The sequence below is a fragment of the Poromitra crassiceps genome (assembly GCF_964638095.1).
Source record: "Poromitra crassiceps genome assembly, chromosome: 5".
Taxonomy (NCBI): domain Eukaryota; kingdom Metazoa; phylum Chordata; class Actinopteri; order Beryciformes; family Melamphaidae; genus Poromitra; species Poromitra crassiceps.
The window spans coordinates 56,677,230-56,699,729 of record NC_139642.1 but is presented as its reverse complement, the minus strand read 5'-3'; the positions used below and the strand labels follow the sequence as shown (position 1 = coordinate 56,699,729).

The window sequence follows — 22,500 nt, the reverse complement described above, 5'->3', positions numbered from 1 at the left end:
ACTTCTTAAATAGGTCATAAGAATCAACTCAATTTGAATGGCTTGGGATCGGGATCCTCAATTTAAACCGAATAAAATTGACAATATATTGAAACTCTGGTCATCAAAAGGTTTACAAATATTCTCGCAAATGTTAATTAAAAATGATATAATTTCCTTTGAAGCAATATCAAATACATTTATTTTAGCCCAGTCAAACTTTTATAAATATCTACAACTTAGGAGCTATATCAGTAATTTCCAAAATAGAGAAGGCAATCAAGAACAGCATGCTTTAACAAGGTTTATGATAAAGAACTATAATGTAGACACTAACAATATCCTCTCCAAAATATATCAAATGCTAGAAGAAAATAATGAAATACAAGAAGACACAATAAGGACTAAATGGAATGCAGAACTAGGCTTATGTTTAAAAGAAGAAGAATGGCAAAACATATACAAAACAATACATAAAACAACGAACTCTAAGTTTTGGAGGGAGTTTTCGTGGAAAATATATACAAGGTTCTTTATCACACCAATAATACAGTCCAAGTTTACAGCATCTATTAAACCAGATTGCTGGAGAAATTGTGGTGAAAAGAGTGCAAACCATTCACATGTTTTCTTTTTTTGTCCATCACTGAAAACTTTCTGGCAATTAATTATAACCTGTCTTACAAACATTTTCCAAACTAAAAAGGCATTTGAACCAAAACATATCATTTTAGGAATACCACCACCTGAACTCACATTAGAAATAGATAGATATCTTTATAGAATACTTAGAATCGTAGCCATGAAGCAGATAACAAGGAATTGGTTAAAACCTACTCCACCCGTCTTTAATAAATGGAAGTCAAATATAAACAACATTCTAGAAATGGAAAAAATAACTTATAGAATCCAAAACTTAGAGGTAGAGTACTTGAAACGATGGAATAAATGGATTAACTATACGGAACACACCTGAAAATGAAGTTTTTCTGTGCCGAGGAATTACTGAAGAGTTAAGGGGCGTGTGTGTGAGTGTGTGTGTGTGTGTATGTACATATGTACGTGTGTGTGTGTATGTGTGTGTGTTGTGTCTGTGTTTTTTTTTTTCTTTTTCTTTTTTCTTTTCTCTCCTTCTCTCTTTTCTTTGTGTGTGGAAGCATGTGTGTGAGTGACTGTGTGTATGTGAGTAGGCATGCAAGTTTTTTTTTTTTTCTCGTTTTTTTCTCTCTTTTTTTTTTTTTAAGTATTTGTTGCTGGGGTTTTTTTTTCAATACAATTACCATGGCTGTTGTATATTATTGTCCTTTTTCTTTTCTCACATAAAAAATACATAAAATATTGTAAGTATGTTACGTAGAAGTATAAACAGTTAATGTAAATCTATGTAAAAAACAAACTGAAATCTTGCAATAAAGTATAAAAAAAAAAAAAAAATCAACTAAATTTGCACTTCGGCAGTTTTTGCACTTTTTTTTATTTGTCCACATTTTATACTTATAGGTATTAGACATGATGTTTATGTCATCGGTTTTTAATTCATGTATAGGGGGGTTTTATGTATTTAAATGTATCTTTTCTTGCACCGTGGATATGACGAGCAATGAAATTTCAATCCTTGTATGTCATGTATATACAGTGGAATTGACAATAAAATTGACCTTGACCTTGAGTGCAGAAACACCACAGCATGTGAGCAAAGGTCACATGTTGCTGCTTTAACAACTTCCTGTTTACTTGAGCTCACACAACTCAGCACAGTCTCCATAATCATTAAGCCAAAAACTATAATATATTAAGCTAAATCCAGGATGGAGAGGCTGAGTGAAGGTGGTCTGGACTCTGTGAAGGAGAGTCATGCTTTCAGAGACGCTGTAGAAGGACAGAACACCTGCTCTGTGATCCAGGTACACTCCTACTCTGGAGGCCTGAGGGCCTGAGATGGCAGTTTTGACATTGTTATGTATGAATTGATAACTGTTGTTGTCAAACTGTAATGCCCAAGACTTGTCATTGTATCCAAATTGACTTTCATTACCTGTTCTGCTAATATCTTTATATGCGACTGCTGTTGAACCTCTCTCCACACTCCACTCCACCTCCCAGTAACAACGTCCAGTCAGACCCTCTCTACTCAGGACCTGCGCCCGGGTAATGAATCTGTCTGGGTGACTAGAATATGACTGTGCTTCCCTCACGAGTGTTGCTTTTCTGTTCCCCTCAGATAATAACACATTTATGTAGGCTGTGTTTGGATCCAGTGTGATCTGACTTGAATATTGTAAGAAGTCAGCTCTGGTCTTGGGTTCTCTTGGTGGTGACAGTAAAACATCCACGTCAGTCACTGTCAGTGAGATCTTAGTCCATTCCTCAGTAAGAACGTCCTGTAGTTTCTCTCTGGCCTCTGACACAGCTGCAGTCACATCCTCAAAGTAGCGCAGAGGACGGATATTGGTGCTGGGTGAGTCTGTAGATTGACTGAGACATGACAGCGAGGGGTAACTGTGTAGAAAGTGGATGTGATCCTCTGTGTGTGAGAGCTGCTCCAGCTCAGCGTCTGTCCTCCTCAGCTCAGAGATGTCCTGCTTCAGCTGCTCCTGAAGTTCTTCGGCCCGACTCACTTCCTCTTTCTGCTGGGATCTGATCTGCTGCTTCACCTCAGAGCTTCTCTTCTCAATGAGACGGACCAGCTCAGTGAAGATCTTCTCACTGTGCTCCACTGCTTTATCAGCAGAGAGATTGATAGCCTTCACATCCTGTTGAAGCACATTCACGTCTTTCTCTCTGACCTGGATTCTCTGCTGGATTTTCTGCCGAGTCACCCCGAGCTCTTTCTGCCTCTCAGTCCATTCTGCTGCAGCTGAGACTTTGTCATGTCCCTTATGTTCCTCCATGGAGCAGAGATAACAGATACACTGCTGATCAGTACGACAGAACATCTTCATCACCTCCTCATGACGAGAGCAGATGTTCTCCTGAAGCTTCACCGTGGCTTCCACCAGCTTGTGTTTCTTTAATGTAGCTACATCATAGTGAGGCTGGAGGTGCTGCTCACAGTAAGAGACCAGACACATCATGCAGGACTTGAGGGCTTTCAGCCTTCTCCCAGTGCAGACATCACAGGCCACATCTCCAGGTCCAGCATAGCAGCGATCAGGTGGAGCAGCTTGGAGTCCTGTCTTCCTCAGGTCCTCCACCAACTCTGCTAACATGGTGTTTTTCACCAGGACAGGCCTTGGTGTGAAGGTCTGTCTGCACTGCGGGCAGCTGTGGATTTTCTTCTGATCCTCTTCATCCCAGCAGCTTTGAATACAGCTCATGCAGTAGCTGTGCCCACAGGGAATAGTCACCGGATCCTTCAGTAGATCCAGACAGATCGAACAGCAGAATTTTGCTCCGTTCAGCTGGATTCCTTGCTGCGCCATTTCACTTCTCAGTAACCGTGTGTCAGATAGTTTCACTTGCTCTCAACAGAAAGAAGTTGGGCTCTGATCCAAGCCAAACCTCTGTTCTTCATGTTGCTGATTTGCAGTGAATGGGCTGGTTAGCTCTGTCACTTCACAACATGCTGTTTACACCCATCTTTAAACTGGCAGATCTGTGAAAGGGGAGGGAACAGGAAACAAGACTGTGGGCTGTGTTTGGGTCCAGGAAGAAGAGGGAGGGGTTATCAAGCTTTGCTGGATTCCAGGAAGAGGAGCGGTTTGGAAGAGGCTGTGTGTGTGTGTGTGTGTGTGTGTGTGTGTGTGTGTGTGTGTGTGTGTGTGTGTGTGTGTGTGTGTGTGTGTGTGTGTGTGTGTGTGTGTGTGTGTGTGTGTGTGTGTGTGTGTGTGTGTGTGTGTGTGTGTGTGTGTGTGTGTGAGTCATGTGAGTGAGTGAGTGAGTGAGTGAGTGAGTGAGAAACAGCAATAATTACTCTGTTAGCATTTGCAGGCCATTAAGTTTATTATGGTCATCCATACTCTCATCATCCATCCACAAATTCTGTCTTCTCCCTCATACAAAATATGGAGAAACCTACTGTATACCACATTCATTTATTGATCCAATATGTGCCAAATTTTATATTTTGTTTAACATTACATATCCATAACTAAAGGAAAACAACCAAATCTAAAGGGAACTTCACCGTTGTAAATATTATGTATAATAAATCACTAAAACTATGGAAAAAAATAATTATCTTCATTTTTTTCTGCTGCCGGGCCAGTGAAAATATACAAGGGGCCAATAAAAGTCTGATCTACTGGCCAAGTGGGCTAGTGAGAGAGAAAAAAGTCTCGTTGAACAATGTGAAGTATTTTTTCATTCACCGTGCACGTGCTTAAATCAGAGTGAACAATTAACATATTCAGTGTTCATTAAACTAATTCAGATCAGCTGTTCTGGAACCGAAAACTCTGAGTTTCCTATCTCAGGATTAATCAAGTCAGAGCTCAGGGTTAGACTCAACCTGCTTTATGGAATGGAGCAGGTTCCAAACACACATGTTTTGAACGGGCACTGCACTAGTTCAGTTATACTAAAGAGGAGACTTCTACTGCTGCTCTATTAAGGCCCAGGCAGTGGATCAGAAACAGCAGAAAATATTACAGCTAAAAATATATACAGTAAATATAAGAACTATATAGACCACACAACAGTTTATGTTTTCATATACAGCTTATTGACATTCAACTGTTTAGTTGGACACAAACAGAACCTGTTGTTGAATCTCAACTGATAAGCTATTAAATCAACATCTACTGACAATGTGAAACAGTTGAATTGTTGAATGTCAACTAATAAGCTGTACAGATGTTACAAATACTTTAGAGTCTCTGTAGGCGGACTATCTAAATAAAGTACAATGTGTGAGTTTAGATACTCTCTGTGGGGTGACCATTAAGAGACACAGTCAGACAGTTTCTGGGTTGATTTGTCTCACTGCCTGCCTGGTTGTGTGCCAGGGTGGTTGGTTAGGTCTCTGAGAGAGACCTAACCAACTGAAACCACGATATGGAGACTCTTGAGACTGTGTGTGTGTGTGTGTGTGTGTGTGTGTAGTATGTACAGTGTCCATGTGCTATCTGTGTGCGCAGGCAGGCAGTGTGTGTCATAATATCCTGAGGAAGATGAGAAGCAGATAGAGGAAGGAGAAGAGGCCCCATTGTACCCAGCACTTTTCTGTTCTGTTTATTAAATGTTTTTTCAACTCTGAATCAAATGTTTTATAGTCATGATTCTCTAGTGGGCTGGTTGGCTAACTCTTTAGATACATATTTTTTCGCAACGTGAAAAAAGAGTGGGGGAATACTCTTCCGGAACCAGAGGTGACGTCACGTTGCCACATGAGGGTTGAACCCTATAGGGCCTCTTTAAACCTTAACCAGTTCAGTGTTGTTGCTTTCTTGGCTGCATAGATACAGTAGTTGGCTTGGCTGAGTAGACACAGTAGGCATAATCTTTCCTGCCTCTCATCCTCTTATAGAATTATCTAAGAAAGTGCTGACACCTCTCCACATTCCATTCAGCGAGCACGTGTTTGGGGTTTGAGGCCGCTACCCTCGCCCTGGCAAGGAAAGCCAAGGAACACAGCTGGCACCTCCTCCATGAAACCACCACCATGGCAATACCTCCAAGCAGACTCAAGTCCCGCCACTCATACAACCAGGCCGCGCAAGAGATGCTTAATTCCATCCCGGAGGATCTGCCAACCAAAGCCTGGCTGGCGGCGGCATGGAAGCAGGAGTGGGAGTCGACAGGACAGACACGCCTACACCATTACATCCAGGATCCTGGAGGTGGCGTTGAAGGAGAAGACCTACCTCGCCGGCAATGGACCCTCCTGAACCGCCTTCGCACAGGGGTTGGCTGCTTCAAAGCGTCCATGAAGAAGTGGGGCCTAACCGACAGTGCAGCGTGTGAGTGCGGGGAGCCTGAGCAGACTGCCAACCACGTGATCACCACCTGTCCCCTGCATAGACCACCTTCAGAGGAGGGCCTCTTCCGAGTGGGACCTGAGACGAGGGCATGGCTACACGACACAAAGCTGGATATATGAATGACGATACACGAAAGAAGTGTTTGGGGTCCATCACAAGAATAATCGCCTGATACCTTTACAAATACTTATGATGATGTGATCTCCTTTGAGGGAGGATCTTTAATTCTCACTCATGAGACAATGACGGTAATGTGACTCTGCTCTAAAGGTGTTAAAGAAACGGTTGCTAAGGAGTGTAATCCTCACAACACATCTCCTATATCAGACATACACGCGCCCCCCACACGCTATGTTCCCAAGCAAGCTGCCGGAGAGACGTCTTCATAAAACAGCTGGTGGGTAGCCATTCTTATCAACATGCACATTATATCTAATATATATTTGTGTTTAGGTCAATCTCTACTATACTAGCGATCAGCCATGGGTTTGACTTTGAAGGCTGATGGTTATAGGTTTTATTTTTTTGCCGAATCTGCTAATATTCAATATCTTTAAAATGTTATGTTTTCATGCCAGACAATTAAAAGGAAAATCTCATCTCAGAGTTAATTCAGGTTAAGGGCTTGCCATAAATAACCAGGATACTATTGACAAATTCTACAACAAATATGGAATCAAACAAATTGCATCATATCATCATAGAGGTAAGACACTGGACCAGATCTGCTTTTCAAAAAGGCAAATATTGGCCCGATTTTACCTAGTTTCCAAAAGGGGATCAACATACGGTAGTTTCATCACTAAAAAAGTAATGTTTTAAGGTGTATATAAAATGCTCTACTTTGACTAATAATTTGTGTCTGATATGGTTTTTCTCACAAAAAAGTGAAATTATCTTGTTAAAATCCTTAAGATATCTTCTCCTCCCTCATAAAAAAAATAAATCCAGAATCTGTAAATAAAGTTTAACTGCTGAATACTGGACAGGGATTGGCTCAAGTTTTTGTGATATCATGAATCATGTTAGTTGAAAATCGCCTTTTCAGTGAGCTAAGAGGAACTTTCAGCAGACGAATGTGAAAACCACCTTCTAGTGTTAAACTTTGCAAAGACATCATTGTTATTGAGGAGGTAAAAATTTGCTCAAAATCATTGAGTCAGTTTGTATAATCACTTCATTGTCGTTATGTTTAATAACTATAACAGGTACCTCATGGCATACCAGGAGTATAATGGATTTGGACCAATGCCTCAGTTACCAGTGTACAGTATTGGGATGCAGTCTGGTCATCATAATGCAGTGCACCCAACTCCAATGAACCCGGGGGCAGCAGCTCCTCCAGGCTACACCCCGCCTCAGGGCCCCATGCTGATGCCTGCCCCGGGCTGCCCTGTAGGCTGCCCCCCCGGCCTGGAGTACCTGACCCAGATCAACCAGCTCCTGGTGCATCAGAGTTTCGACCTGGCCGAAGTGGTGCTCGGCTGGGAGATGAACAACGCCTACACCGTAAAGAACAGCATGGGGCAGCAGGTGTTCGTGGCCATGGAGGAGAACGACATGTGCACCCTGCAGTGCTGCGGCCCCGGCAGGCCTTTCACCATTCGCATCCGGGACAACCTGGGACGGGAAGTCTTGACCCTGACGCGCCCCCTGAGGTGCGCCTTATGCTGCTGCCCCTGCTGCCTGCAAGAGCTGGAGGTGCAGAGCCCACCCGGAAACCCCATCGGCTACGTGGTGCAGAACTGGCACCCTGTTCTGCCCAAATTCACTGTCCTGAACGAGAGGAGGGAGCCCCAGCTGAAGATCAAGGGGCCGTGCTGCGGCTGTAACTGCATGTCTGACGTGATCTTTGAGGTGGTGTCCCTGGACGAGTCGGTCGTGGTGGGGCGGGTCAGCAAGCAATGGCGTGGGTTCCTGGAGGAAAGCTTCACAGATGCAGATAACTTTGGGATTTTATTTCCAATGGACCTGGATGTGAAGGTGAAGGCTGTGATGCTAGGAGCCTGCTTTCTCATTGACTTCATGTACTTTGAGAGAAACAAAGGGCATTCAGACGATTAAAGGGAGAGGTCAATATTTCTATTGTAACTAAGTACATCATGTTTTATGTATTTATATTTGATGTATTATACACAGAGGCAGTGTGAGTGTGTGTGTGTGTGTGTGTGTGTGTAAATTTGAAACAAATACGTTTCTAAAACGTGGCAAATTTTACGTCTACAATCTCAACAGAGATTTGAAACAAAACGGAGGTTAATTTGAAAACCTTGCTGCCTTTTCAACGTTAAACCCAAATAAAACAACTTTGGTTAGGTTTCGGCAAAGCAACTTGGTTAAGGTTGAGGCTACTATTATTGTGATGATGGCTCACTGGCAGATGCAGACATAAATACATTGCTTTTCAAAAATGTACACATTCACTGGGCAAAATAAGAAAACTACTTCAACGTAGGTAATGTAAAACATGCCATATATTTTTTGTAAAATTTATACATTTTCTTTCAAACAAAACTGTAAGCTCGGCCACTTTCTCTCAAGCATTGAGCATAATTAATGTGTCATTTATCGGCAGAAATGTTGCCGATGCAGATATTCCATTTTAAAGCCTCTATCGGCCGATACCGATGACGTGCCAAATGTCATCTTACATCCCTAATATCACCCTCCCCTCTCTTCTTATGGTTCTGCTTCCTGTTCCTGCCTTGTTTGTAGGTGTTATTCTCTTATTTGATTCCTCATTCCACACTGGAGATCACACTGTTCCATGGAGAAGAGATGGGTTGATAGACTCATTGGTTTACAGAAGTGTGGAGAATGAATGTGTGTGTGTGTGTGTGTGTGTGTGTGTGTGTGTGTGTGTGTGTGTGATTTCCTGTTACGGGTGACTTGTTGCTCTAGTAACTATAGTCTTGCGCGGTGGCAGTGTCATTGGATGCTGGTATCACGGCAGGGGTATATTAGTTGATGCTTGGCCTCTGGAGGCAATGAGCCTCTAGAGAGCGAAGATGGTTGGGAAATATAACGCATGCATTTTTGCTTCATTTGTATTTATGTATCCATTATTTCATTAAATATTCTTTTGTTATTCCTGGTATGGTCTCCATCAATACACACCATCACCTCTCTCTGTCTTTCTGACTGGTACTACACTAGAGTATCCACCAATTCACACCTCAACACTGGGGTTCAGGGAAATGAGAAAGATAACAAAGTAGCTATTAAAAAAAAGGCAAAGAAAAGTGTATCTGGAATGAAATGATGAAGCAATGGCAGGAAAGATGGATACAGAAGTTAAAGAGAGGTATAAGCTGGACTTAGCCTAGCTCCCTTTAACTTACAACTTCACCCTTATTTCATTTAGGCTACAAGAAGTTAACACAACTAGAGAATGTAGATGACTGTTCTTCTTGATCATAGTTTCACTGTCTCACCTTGATCATAGTTTCACTGTCTCACCTTGATCATAGTTTCACTGTCTCACCTTGATTGTAGTTTCACTGTTATGTCGCTATTACACAGATAGTCAGCGAATTCTGGACAAAATCATCATCATATCTAGCAATAAAAATATTCTTAGGTTTGGTATGAAAAACATTGAGAATCACTGAGGGAGACATTTAATTCGGAAATGAATAGTAACTCCCAGGGGACATCTAACTCCCTACGGGTCCACTAGTGAAGGTAAAATGGTCATAAAATAACACAGATTCATCTGGACTGATCGGTTTATTGGCAAACAGATCAATAAAACCACAGTCTACAGGGCAAAACAACACAATCTTCTTGTATTATGTTGGCATGTAAATTATATTGTGTGCATGTGTCTGTGTCACTGTGTGTGTTTCAGAGTGTGTATCTGCCTCTCCCAGTGTGTGTTCCAGGTGTGTAGTTGTGCCAGTCGTATGCGTCTGTCGGTGTCTGAACGCAGCAGCTCTGACCTGTAGAGCCGCTCGAAGCTCTTCAGAGCCGCGTCTCTCTGCTGCAGCACAGCCACATGTCCCAGGGTGCACTTGGCCGTGGTGATGGAGGCAGTCGTCGCCACGGTGATGGAGGATGCTATAAAGATAAGATAAGAGATACACTTTAACACATTGAGTGCCAAGGACGTCTCTGGACGTCCTAAAAAAATGTAACGAGGAGTGCCAAGGACGTCTGTGGACGTCCTAAAATCATAATTCATATTATTCCATAATTCTGCTGTTTAAGGTCGTACCTAGCCAGTGAGCATGAATCCCTTCAAGGGATCACACGGCGCCACCTTAAACATCGTCACGGGAGCTGCGCCACCCACCTCAGATCCTTTACTTTGTGCATGAGACAGCAGGGAAAGACGTGATCAAAGAGGAAACCGATGCATGCTTCAGCCAGAGCCGTACAGATTGCTCTGTCTGCAGCGGAGAGTGGGCTCGGCTGCATCCGCGCTCACAACTGAGCTCTTATGCTTCTATCTATCTGCACACGATTCCCTGCCAGAAAGCCAGCATCCGAAGCCGAACGGCCAAGCCTTTTCGTTCAGTCGCGTTTAGCATTTCCTTGATGCGGGGGGGGGGGGGGGGGGGAGGGGGGGGGGGGGCACGCAGGCTGCACAGAAACCACACCACGCCACCACATCAGAAAACACCAGCCAGAGTCAGTGAATGTGCTCGAAATTAGAGTGCAAAAGGTATTCATAAAAGTGACTATATCTTGGAAAGTAAAAAAAAACGACAGAAAACCCTTGAAAGTGCACTTTTTTCAGAGGCTGTCATTTCATAATGGAACTGTCTAGAAACAAAATTTCTTCTTTGGAAGAAGCAGGAGTGTTCAATGTTTCATTAAAGTCCAGCCCCGTCAATATAGCCCTAATAGAAAAAATTCTATAGCTGTTTTCAACTGAATGGAAGTGAATCTGGCACAGGCTGCAGACAATTTTACTGAAGCGCTGTGGCACTCAATGGGAAATCATATCATATGTACTATAGTAAAAAAAAAATCGACATCTTAACAACACATTCCTTCCATACACAAACGCACACTTTGCCTATAGACGGTTTTCACCAGAGCGCAACCCCACAGCACTTCCTTTTTCTCAGCATTCGGCAAACTGCAGAAATATTCACTCGACATCGTTACTTTTGTTTTCGCTGCTCAGCTGTATAGACGGTTTTCACGGAATGGTCAGTCCTGCACTTGAATGTTTTTTTTTTCTTTTATGTCCATAGCAAACACTGCAACAGGAAGTGAGCGGGGGTTCAATTTAGAATGTTTTTGTTGTCAAGTTAAAACCGTCTATACACATGCACACACCTAGTGACAATGGCAACATATTTCCCAACCCTCATGGCCAACCAACATTACATTACACTACATAGACAGCGAACTGTGATTTCAACTGTACCGTCAAGTGGACGTCTGGGTAGTGTAGAGGTCAAATCACTCGACCTACCACCGCGGAGACCCGGGTTCAACTCCCAGCAGCGGTATTTCCAGCTTGGTTGACATTCCTACAGGCACAATTGGCTGTGTCTGCAGGTGGGAACTGGGAAGCTGGTGGCACATGAGTCGTGGTTGCTACACTAGTGCCTTCTCTGGTCGGCCGAGGCGCTACGTCCTGCCGGTGAAACGGCTCGCTGTCACGTGAAAAGAAGCGGCTGGCTACTGCACATCATGTATCAGAGGAAGCATGTGCTAGTCTACGGCTCTCCCCAGATCGGCAGAGGGGGTGGAGCAATGACTGGGACAGCAAGGGGAATTGGCTAAGTACAATTGGGGAGAAAATGGGAGAAAAGCCAGAAAAAAACAACACAAAAAATAAAGAAAATACCGTCAAGTTACCATACCAGGCTGTTAACAGCATATCTTATAATACTCTCTAATACGGCATGCGGGACCAACAGGATAAATCTGTGTGCGGGCCGTGGGGAACTTGAAAAGCAGCGCTTGCCCCTCCCTCATTACCACCACTGAGGTGCCCTTGAGCAAGGCTCTTAACACCACCCGCTCCAGTGGAGCTGCTCGCTCAGTGGCCAGCAGATCAAACTGTGGTTGTACTGGTCAGCTTCCAGGTGTGAATGTGTGTGTGAGCGAGAACAGGGCGTAGAGCAGAGACTAACAGCATGGACCCTCCAGCAGAGTGTCTATCAATATGACCCAGCGGTACAGTGCTGATAAGAGCAGACCTGCTGTGGCTGAGGGGGCGTCAGCAGACAGGAAGGAGACACCCGGCCACGTCCTGCTGCCTCGGGTCAGCTGTTGCGGTTGTTGTCCTGTCTCCATGGTAACCAGACAGCGTTCATACTGGGGAGCTGCCTCTGCCGGTGTCAGCAGGCTGTCCAGCTGGAACAGCAGGCTCTCTGTCAGAGACGACAGTGACGTCACAAACTCCTCCCCTCTGACACGCACGCACTCCTGCAGCTCCCGGTGCGCCCTGCAGATGGCGGCCTGTAGCTCCGCCCCCCTCTGCTCCTAGTAGTAGTAGTAAACGGTTTATTTATTTAGCCTAAAAGTTACAGTAATGTACATGTGGCAACAAGACGTTGAATTGGGATTAAGTTCAACAGTTTAAGATCATCTAAAAATGCAATAATAGTTAAAACATGGAATGCAGAATTACAGCTATAAAAATAGAAAGGCATAATATGCAAGATGGACTAACAGCATACAACAACGTGACAAACCTCCATCCTCCTCAGATCCTCCAGCTCGTGCTGATTGGACGGATAGCTGAGGGCGAGTCTCAGCCGGCTGACGTGGAGCCTCCTCTGCTCCTCGCTCTCCTGCATCGTCTCCTCCAGCCTCCGCGTGACTCCGCCCACCTCCTCCAGAAGCTCCGCCTCCTGCTGTCGCCCCTGGTTACCAAGCAAAACCCCCGGCAACGAACACAGCAGCTGCTCCAACGCACACAGCTGCTCCCCAAACTCCTGTGTGCTGGTGCGCTGGTAGTGCCTGGTCTGCTCCTGGTGTTAGGGGTGGAGGGGGGAAATCGTTCCAGCATAGTATCGCGATATTTTGCGTGGCAATATATCGTATCGCACGAATCACAACTATCGCAATATTTTATTATATAAATTGTCAGGTGCGTGCAACATTTATGACAGTGTTGGTCAGTCTGTCTGCTTGACAATTTTGCTGCATTGAAAATGAATGAAGTGAGATGAACAGACTGGAAACTGTATCTTACATCAAATACATGTTGACAAAGTTTTCCTTTTAGGACATAATTTGCAGTGGAAAAGGGTAATAAATCACAATATGGCAATACTCAATATATCGCAATACTGTAATAGCATATCGCAATACTATCGTATCGTGATAATATCGTATCGTGGGGCATCCCCACCCCTACCTGGTATCCCAGCAGCCTCTGGGTCAGGCTCTCGGCACACTGCTCCAGACTGTCAGACAGGAAGTGGAACCTGCCCACGCCACGGCGCTCCTTCCTGTAGAAGTCCTCGGCCGCCAGCAGCAGGACGTCATTGGCCTTCCACAGCACACTGTTCACGATGGACCTGAAGGAGTGTGTGTTCTCTCCTTCTGGTTTGGATCCAAAGACCTGGAACCTTCTGTCAGCCCTGATGGACCTGACCACCCTCCTCACACTCTGTCCAATCACAGACTCGGCGGATCTGTGTCGGAGAGGCAGGGGGGAGGGGCTCTGACCAGCTGCCCCTCTCTGCTCTGTCTCTGCTGCCTCTGCAACATGCTGCATCGTGCCCAACCTGTTGAGGGCTTTGACCACGCCCACTGCTACGTCATCAGAGAAGGCCACGCCCCCCCTGCAGGGCTGCAGCAGCCCGGGGGGCGGGGCTAAACCCTCCTGCTTCCTGCATTTGAGACGAGCCGCTAGAGCGAAGCTTCCCTGCAGGGGGCGCTGCGGCACGGGGAGGGCCAGGCTGGGGTCCGAGCAGCAGTCCAGGTACTGACAGCGCTGTCTGAGCTCCTCGCTGAGGCACGACAGCAGGGAACACACCTGCTGTGTAGACACCTCTGTGGTCTCCACCGTCCTCCTCAGCTCTTCCATTCTGCTGCTGATGACCCTCTGCTGCTGGTTACTGCTGGCTGCCTCAGCCTTGATTTGAACCTGTGTGCTGCTCAGGACCCTCTCCATCTTCTCCAGGAACTGCAGCTCTATCTTCAGGAAAGAGAACTTCTCCTCAAAACGACCCGAAATCTCCTTCACCTGGAGGAGAGACGAGGAGGTGTGTGTGTGTGATTATAAATTGTTTATTATACATCCCATTGAACTTGTGTGTTTTTGTGAAACGGTAGCCAGCTGTGCACGTGTGCAGTGAGTTTATGGTATCGACTAAAATAACCCAGTACCAAGTAGTCAAGTAGTATGGAAACGTCTCCAGTCAAACAATACCTGCACTCCGTCCTTTTTATACACAGATCTAGAAAAAAAAAACTATCTGCATAGTTTTGCTCGCAGCCAATCACGGCAAGCGTACTTTCATAAAAAATAATAAAAAAAAGGTGTCAAATGAAGTACTCTATGGGTATCAGTATCACTTTACTGGTACCACAGAAAAACCACATGAACTTCGCATGTGCAAGATCACATGTGATCACATGTGGAAAATCACATGTGATTCAGCACATGTGCATTTTCACATGTGATCACATGTGATCACATGTGGAACACAAGTGAAACGTGCTTTGCCCATGGGAAGCGTGTGGTTTGGGAACATTTTCACATGTGAAATGTGTGAAAGCCATGTAAATTCCCACGTGATTACATGTGAAACCTATGTGATTACATGTGAAACCCATGTAAATGTTGTTTTCCACATGTGCTCTATATGCCAGAGGTTCCGAGTTCGATCACAGCTGCGGGGGACTACACATCGAGGCTCAGTAAGTCAGGGAGCTGTGGAGCTACCTGCTGCAGGGACCTGTGGAGCTACCTGCTGCAGGTTGCTGCACTCCTCTGCCTCCAGCTCACTGTGGATGGACTCTTCTGTCACATCGATCTGTCTGCTCTCCTCCTCCAAACGCTTCTGAAACACCTCCACCTCCCGAGGAGAGAAGTCTCCTCCTTCACTGAACAACCTGCACGACGAGAGGAGAGGAGGAGAGTACTGACAAATCCTACTCAAGTACAAGGATTGTTACTTTAGTGAAAATTTACTCAAGTAGTAAGAAGTAAAATTACTAGTCCAGGAAAACTACTAGAGTATTAGAAGCCTACTGAAAAGTGAAAGTACATTTGCGTTACTTTAAAAATGTGTTATATTTTATTTACCTAATACGGTAATTACATTTCACACATCCAGCACATGTTACCAGTGTTACCTAAAGCTTAATTTATACTTATTAGAAAGTGTCGCTCAGCACATGGTCGCAGACGAAAAATAAAGTGTCGCTCATGTTGCTGCATTTATGCTTCTCTCCACGGCGCAACGGTCACGTGGCGCTAGAGACAGAGGGAGGCAGAGAACTAGTGCAGTGCAGACAGGCAAGAGAGGGAATGCTGTCAGTGAACCCACGTCGCCGCATATAACGACACACAACCACACAATCACTTCCTCTCTCTCTGGGAAGTTGGTCACGGTGTTCTTTGTGATTTTCACGAAGTCATACATCAAGGACAGGCTGATAAAAATACCGGGGACACGCTCATTAATTTCATTTCAGCGAAAACTAAAACAAGGAAGTCGCGCGTGCCCGTCTATATAGCCAATCAGACTTGCGCGACATTATGTGACGTAGTCAGCGATACTAGACATTTCACTAGGTAGCAGACGCTGCTCGCAGACACTTGAAAGTGTCGATTCAAGTCCTCATTTCTGTCGGCGACCATTTCAAAAGTGTCGGCAGACGAAGCATAAATTGGGCTTAAGCTGTCCCTGTCTTTGTCTGTCTTGTCTTTCATACTGAACAGCTCGTTCAGATGCAGTCAGGGATGCTCAGTTTGGTGAGTCTCTCCTTTGCCAGACGAGATGGAGCTACTAGCAGAAGCAATATCACGATCAGATAGATCCATTTTCTATGGCTATCAGCAGTGTCAAATGAAACAGAGATTTCTGAACTAATGTGACGATGAGGATCATTACAATCTTGTGGATTGTCTACACCTGTCTAATTCAATTGGACAGACCTGATCGCAATTTAAATTTAACTGACCACTGCACCACCGAGACACCAGTTTGGGCACCCTAAATGCAGAAGTGATTCTGGACCTGTTAGCTTCATAGTGCGGTGTGCAAAACAAACATCTTTTATTTACTACTTAAGTAGAAAATATATTCTTTAAATTACGTAAGTAAGAGTAAAAGTATAGCATTATAAAATACTTTAAAAAGTGCAAATCCTCAAAACAAAACAAAACAAAAAAACTACTCCAATAAAGTAAGGAGAGTATTTTACACCTGTGACTGCAGTAGTACGGTACCTGAAGGAGCACAGCAGCTCTGCAGTGCTCTGTCTCAGCTGCTCCAGTCTGAGGTGAACAGACTGTCTGAAGTCTGTCTGGCAGCGCTGGGTCTCTTCAATATGCTGATCCAGACAGTCCTGCAGGGTGGAGCTCATACGCTGCAGTGAGCTGGTGCTGGGCAGGCCGGCCTCCATGCTGGACACTCTATCTGCCAGCTGCTGACTCCACCTGCTGAGGGAGGCCCGGTGCTGCAGCAGCTGCGACCTGCAGCCGGCCAACACATCCAACGCACCCTGACAGTGAGCCTCCACACGCTGCCGATGCAACCGCAGCTCGGCTGCACACACATCGCACATGCACGCACACGCACACACACACACACAGAAAGACAAAATTGTAAGGTTGTAAGGATTGTAAGGATAGCATCTCAAATGAGATGAGTTGTGGGTGTGTGTGTGTGGGTGTGTGTGTGTGTGTGTGTGCTGTGTGTGTTACCTCGGCGGGGGTTGTGTATGTGGGTCTGGATGTGTTGTGGGTCCAGCAGCTGGAGCTCTTGTTCTGAAAGCAGAGCCTCCTTCCTGTCTGTTACCATGGCAACAGAAGAGCTCAGCACATCATGGAAATGCTGCTCCAAGTGTTCAAAGAACAACACCCGCACCCTGGTCAGTGTGTGTGTGAGCAGCTCTACAGGAAACAAGGCGAGTTTGGTTTCCTGCTCCAGGCCGTCCAGGGGCTCGGGGGCGGGGCATATGAAGGCGGGGCCACTGTAAGCCCCGCCTCTACGGGACGTAAAGGTGACTGAACTGTCAGAGTCCCAGAGGTCCAGAGAGCCTGGCTCGCTCTCCTGACAGCTGATTGGATGTTTCTCTGGTGTCACCAGGTTGATAGATGGATACAAGTCCTTCAGTTCGTCTGGACTCTGAGGAGAGAGACAAGTTACAGGGAGGCGTAGCGTTTGTGTGTGTGTGTTGCCATGGTTACCAGGCTGTAGTGTCACTGCATGTGTGTGTGTGTGTGTGTGTGTGTGTGTGTGTGAGTGTGTGTGTGTTGCCATGGTTACCAGGCTGTAGCTGTGGTCGGTGTGGTAGTGTCCACTCAGCATGCTGCTGTAGCTGCTCAGCTCCTCCAGCAACAGAGTGGGGAGACTCTCCCACAGCTCCCCCTGCTCTGCACAGCAGCTCCGGAGGCTACACACACACACACACACACACACACACACACACACACACACACACACACACACACACACACACACACACACACACATAACCCATTACTGACCTTAGCATTAGCATTAGCACTAGCATTAGCATTAGCATCGGCATGACAGTACCGCTGTGTGACCTCCAGCAGGCAGTGGCTGGCCTCCGGCAGGCCGGCCTGCAGGGCCTCCTCGCTGCTCTGCTGACGCAGGCCATCCAGCAGAACGTCCAGACGCGCCCTCTTCTTCTGCACTTCCTGTTCCTGTGAGCGCCGCAGCTCGTCCAGTCGGCACTGCACCTCTTCTTCTCTCCTCTCTGTGTTGCGGCTGTGCGTCTCCCATAGCGATGCTGCCCCGCGCAACAAAACAAACACACACCTGCTGAGGCCGAGTGCATGGCGAGCCAGGGAGTCGAACCCATGATCTAAGGCAGCCAATCGGTCCTCAGCCTGGCTCTGGCATCGTCCAATGAGAGTCAGGAGCTGAGAGCTAATGATGTCCTGCACCTCCTCCTCCGACAGCTGCAGAGCCGACAGCGCCTCCTGCAGAAGTCAACAGAGAACTCAGTCACATTAGTAACTAGCGTAAAACTTCAATAATTGCCATAGGTCCCACATAGATGTGGGGTCTGGCTGCATTTGGTAAATAAACGTGGGTCTCAATTTGATGTCTTGTTTTTTTTTGTTACTTGCATTTGCACCCAACCTCACACGAAACACCTTTTCTTGCTGTTTGGAGCGAGAATAAGGCTTGTGCCTTCATTGTGCAGTCTTTTGCACAATTCAGCATCCAAATGCCACCAAACTTGCGAGAAACGCCTTTTCAGACTGTTTGGAGCGAGAATACAGGCACTTCACTGAGAAGCTGGTGAATTTTGTCACATTTTCAACAGGGATGATTGAGACAAAGAAAATACAGGTGAGGGACATCCTAGCCATGGATGAAACTGTGGTGTGGTTTGACATGGTCGGCTCAACTACAGTGAATGCGAGAGGTGCCTAATTACGGCACGGCTAAGTGTTGCGCTCTTTCAAGTGGAAATTCGTTCTCGACTTTTTCTATTAGTTTCTGCTGATTTCTTTTACACTAAATCCGACAGATTTTGTTAAATAATTCGTTTGAGAATTGTGAGTATTGATTTTTTTTTCTGCCAGCGTTTCCCTCATCAATGCGCGCAGCTGCAGGCAGCAGGCGACAATTACTGTATTGAAAAAGACACACCAAATAACAGGTGACACGGTCAAACCAGATCTCTATACTGTATTTTTTATCCAAGTAATATTCATACTGGTTTAAATAAACAATTTGATACTATTTCCAATCTTTGCTGAGCAAGAATTTTGTGCAAAAAGAATTAAACACAGGTCCCAAATTGCCACAGGTCCCATATAGATGTGGGGTCTGGCTACATATTTAACTCTTTTTCATTATTATTTTAAAATGAATGTGTGATTAAAAATGTATTCATGCAAATCCAAAAGTTCTGTTTGCAAACCCAAACGTTTTGTTTGTGAACCCAAAAGTTGTGTTTGCCAACTGAATTTTTTGTTTGCGAATCCAAACATGTATGTGTACGTATGTACGTGTGTGTGTGTGTGTGTTACCCGGCAGCGCTCCACCTCAGCCAGACAGTCTTGCCAGCTCTGTTCATAGCAGCAACGCAGCTGACGCATGGAGTCAACATGAAGATAGTCTGCACACAAACACACACACGCATGCACACGCACATTTTGAGAAGACGTTGTTTAACAGGCTGCAGAGACAAACAGAATTAGATTATGATAGTTACCGATCTTGTGATTCACAGCTGTCAGCTGGTTGTACCAATCAGAGACCAGAGCTGTGGAGCAGGTGGGTGGGGCCAAGGAGCTGTAAACAGGGACAGGAAGTGACACAGCGAGACATAGGAGGTTCTGACCTGTCAGTCAGGGATGCTAGTAGGGGTTGTGAGATGGCCGCAACTGCAAGTCTAAAAGGATACTGGAGTCAGCTATATGATGTAGAACAGTTCACGGGTTCTAAAGCAGCTATATGTAGAAGGATAACCTGATAAGAACCATCCTGATCACTAGGGGTGTCACAATATATCGTCCCACGAAATTTCGCGATAGTAAAACGTCACGATATGTATCGTTGAGATGAAATCTCATATCGCAAAAAAAAAAAAAAAAATTTTTTTTTTTTTTTTTTTTTTTTTTTCAAAAAATAGACTAAGAAACGTCTTTGTTTGTTGAAGTTCAATGTGTGGAAAGTAGTTCAGTTGAACAAGTCTCTGAAGAGACACATGAGAAGTTATACAGGAGAGAAACCATTCAATTGAGTTTCTGGCAAAACTGTTTACTTGACAGGAAAAACTGAAGATGCGTAAAAAATAGATTAAGAAAAGTCTTGTTGTTTGAGTTTGAAGAAAAACTGAAGATGCATAATGAGAATTTATACTGCTGAGAAACCTTTTAGTTCAAAGTAAATCTAAGTGACAGTGTAACTCATTCTATTTCAAGATAAGCCTTATCTCCAATCTCATGTTTTTTCTAGTTGTTATTGTAATAACAATTTCCCACAACAGCATGTTTTGTATTTGTGCATTTCAAATAAAATACTACTTTTCCAGTCATATATTGTCATTATTCAAGTTTAAAAAAATATTGTTAAAATCGTATCGTATCGTATCGTTATCGTGAACCCAGTATCGTGATACGTATCGTATCGTGAACTGAGTGTATCGTGACACCCCTACTGATCACAGGAACTCACATTTTTCTAGCTACCCATCCATCTCCGGATGGATGGATCATGGAGAGCAGCAAGAATGTCTTTTCCACCATGAAAGTGCATACTCTTCTTCTTGTTTAATTTTTGTTCTTTTTGTTATATAGTCTATTTCTGCAATAACTGCACTTATGGCTGTGTTTACTCTACTAATGTTACCGCTCATTGCTTTGGGAGACGCCATTAGTGTTTTGCCAGCGCCCTGATTGGCTCAGTTAAAAAGGGGTGCCATGTTTGAAAGCAATTCTCCTCACCAGAGGTTGTGAATGTGCTGGCAGCGTTGTTCTGTCAGTTCCTGCTGGGTTCTCCTCATCTGCAAAACCGTCTGCTGGACTGAAGCAGGGTTCTGCACTCCGTCACTGCTGATCAGCTCCCTGCAACACACATACTAGAACTACTACTACCTACTACTAGTACGATTACCATCTATCACCTGGTTAACTTCTAGCTGAACCCGTCTATAACCTGGAGCCCTACCTGAACCCGTCTATAACCTGGGAGACTCTGCTGCTCCTCCAGCAGTGGTGGCTCTCCTCCCAGCGGAAGCGCAACACTGACTCCTGTTGCAGGTTCTCCTCCAGCAGGCGGAGCACCAGGCAAGCAACGCTGCGACGGTTAGCCAGCAGAGACTGGTTTATCATCTGACAGACAGACAGACAAGTAGAGAGACAGACAGACAGACAGACAGACAAGTAGAGAGACAGACAGCATGACATTTAAAGGCTGTTTTATGGTCATAAGTCAAGTGTCAACAGGTGTCTTATGAAAAGTGTCGGACGCCACCGAGGCAATTATACTCAAACGACGTATCAGGAGACGTCTGCACAAGTTGTCTCAAATATGCACATAAACACACACACACACACACACACACACACACACACACACACACACACACACACGCACACTTGGGCTACAATAGCTAATCAAGTTGACATTATAGTTCTGCCAATTTCTCCTCAAAGCCATTCATTACTATTTCTACTACTTCTATAAGCTAAGTTAAAGCGACGTTAGACAGCTGTTTCCATCTCAATGGCAATGATAGAGCGCTTGGTCCAGCCAACCAATGAAAATGTAAGACAAGGCAAATGTATTGTATTGTATTGTATTGTATTGTATTGTATTGATGGCGTCTGCAACCTTACACATTTCAACAGGTGCAATATTTGTGTCTTTTTTCAAGTCATTTTTGTCTTAAGACACTGTCGACACAGACACTTGTCTCCCAACCATAACACAGCCTTGAGAATGAACCATTAGACCCATAAGACACAGTGTAGGTAAAGAGAGGTGTGGTTACCATGGCGTCAGTGTGGATGAGTCTGTGCAGGTCAGCAGGCTGAGAGCAGCTGATGTTCTCCAGCAGACAGCAGCTGGTTCTCAGCAGAGCACTGATCTGCAGAGAGAACAGAGAGAACCTGACCCATGCTTCACAAACATAATGCACACGCTTCACACCGCTGCACCAAAATCAATGCAACATTGAGCATAGCGTTAGTTCAGGCAGGCCACAAAGTCAATCTCAGGCCACAAACCCAGCCCACATCAGCTTGTGTCTCAACTGATTCCCTTCTATGCTTTTATTTCAATTGGCAAATGCCATACAGCACGCCTTATTTAAAGCTGTTACCCTTTCTACCTCCTCTGCAAACCACTTGCAGAGGAGGCTTGTTTCATGCCACTGCTGTTGACCCAAGTCAATGTAGATACTGCTCGGTAAGCTTAAGCTACTGCTGCTGTTACTGGTTATGCTGCTGCTCCTACCAGCTAGTCAGTAACTAAGTAAGTAAATTGTATTTGTATAGCACTTCTCACAGAGAGGACTCACAAAGTGCTTCACAGGTTAAAATACATACAAACAAAATCAATGCAAGACAAGTAACAGTAAAATACAGAAAACGGGGCTACAGTCAGGGTTACAGAAAATCAGTCAACACACAGTCTAAACAAACGCCTCTCTAAACAGAAAGGTTTTAAGCTGCTTTTTAAAAATGCTACTGGCTGTTGCTGGTCATGCTGATTTCTCTGGCTTTTCTCAGCCTGGAAACAGTCTTTTCCTGCAGCATCAAGGGCCATTCGCCTCCAGCATGGACTGACTGGGGGCATTTCCATCACAAGCGATGACGTCACATCACCGATAAGGATGCGGGGAGATGTAGGTTCCATTGCTCCACTTCACCTAAGCTGAGTATTTGCATTGGATATTTGCTCTCATCGTGGTGCAAGCAAGCATACAGTACATCATTATGGCAGCTCTGAGCTCCAGGTTT

At 45.0% G+C, this 22,500-nt stretch overlaps 3 protein-coding genes across 3 annotated transcripts in view; 1 reads left to right on the top strand and 2 right to left on the bottom strand.

The window, feature by feature from the left end:
* The window catches only part of LOC310776631 (uncharacterized protein), a gene marked incomplete at its 5' end in the record, with an annotated part of 9,983 nt that extends 6,582 nt beyond the window's left edge, over nt 1–3,401 (bottom strand). Inside the window, one exon of the mRNA XM_083636806.1 lies at nt 1,714–3,401. Within this exon, the coding sequence (XP_083492932.1) occupies nt 1,714–3,401 (1,688 nt within the window). The remainder of the gene's footprint in view (nt 1–1,713) is intronic.
* A 3,843-nt stretch (nt 3,402–7,244) lies between these two features.
* On the top strand, nt 7,245–7,964 carry LOC310776630 (phospholipid scramblase 1-like; the record flags this gene model as incomplete). The annotated part of the gene is made up of 1 exon (XM_083636805.1): nt 7,245–7,964. Exon 1 carries the CDS (start codon nt 7,269–7,271, stop codon nt 7,962–7,964), a length of 696 nt encoding a protein of 231 aa, XP_083492931.1. The 5' UTR covers nt 7,245–7,268.
* An 864-nt stretch (nt 7,965–8,828) lies between these two features.
* ccdc180 (coiled-coil domain containing 180) overlaps nt 8,829–22,500 on the bottom strand; it is a gene marked incomplete at both ends in the record, with an annotated part of 16,712 nt that continues 3,040 nt past the window's right edge. Inside the window, 14 exons of the mRNA XM_083636804.1 lie at nt 8,829–8,895; nt 9,842–9,959; nt 12,062–12,347; nt 12,560–12,838; nt 13,228–14,061; nt 14,789–14,933; nt 16,276–16,594; nt 16,753–17,176; nt 17,318–17,444; nt 17,591–18,000; nt 19,063–19,151; nt 19,248–19,327; nt 20,705–20,868; nt 21,531–21,626. Coding sequence (XP_083492930.1) covers nt 8,829–8,895; nt 9,842–9,959; nt 12,062–12,347; nt 12,560–12,838; nt 13,228–14,061; nt 14,789–14,933; nt 16,276–16,594; nt 16,753–17,176; nt 17,318–17,444; nt 17,591–18,000; nt 19,063–19,151; nt 19,248–19,327; nt 20,705–20,868; nt 21,531–21,626 — 3,438 coding nt within the window. The remainder of the gene's footprint in view (nt 8,896–9,841; nt 9,960–12,061; nt 12,348–12,559; nt 12,839–13,227; nt 14,062–14,788; nt 14,934–16,275; nt 16,595–16,752; nt 17,177–17,317; nt 17,445–17,590; nt 18,001–19,062; nt 19,152–19,247; nt 19,328–20,704; nt 20,869–21,530; nt 21,627–22,500) is intronic.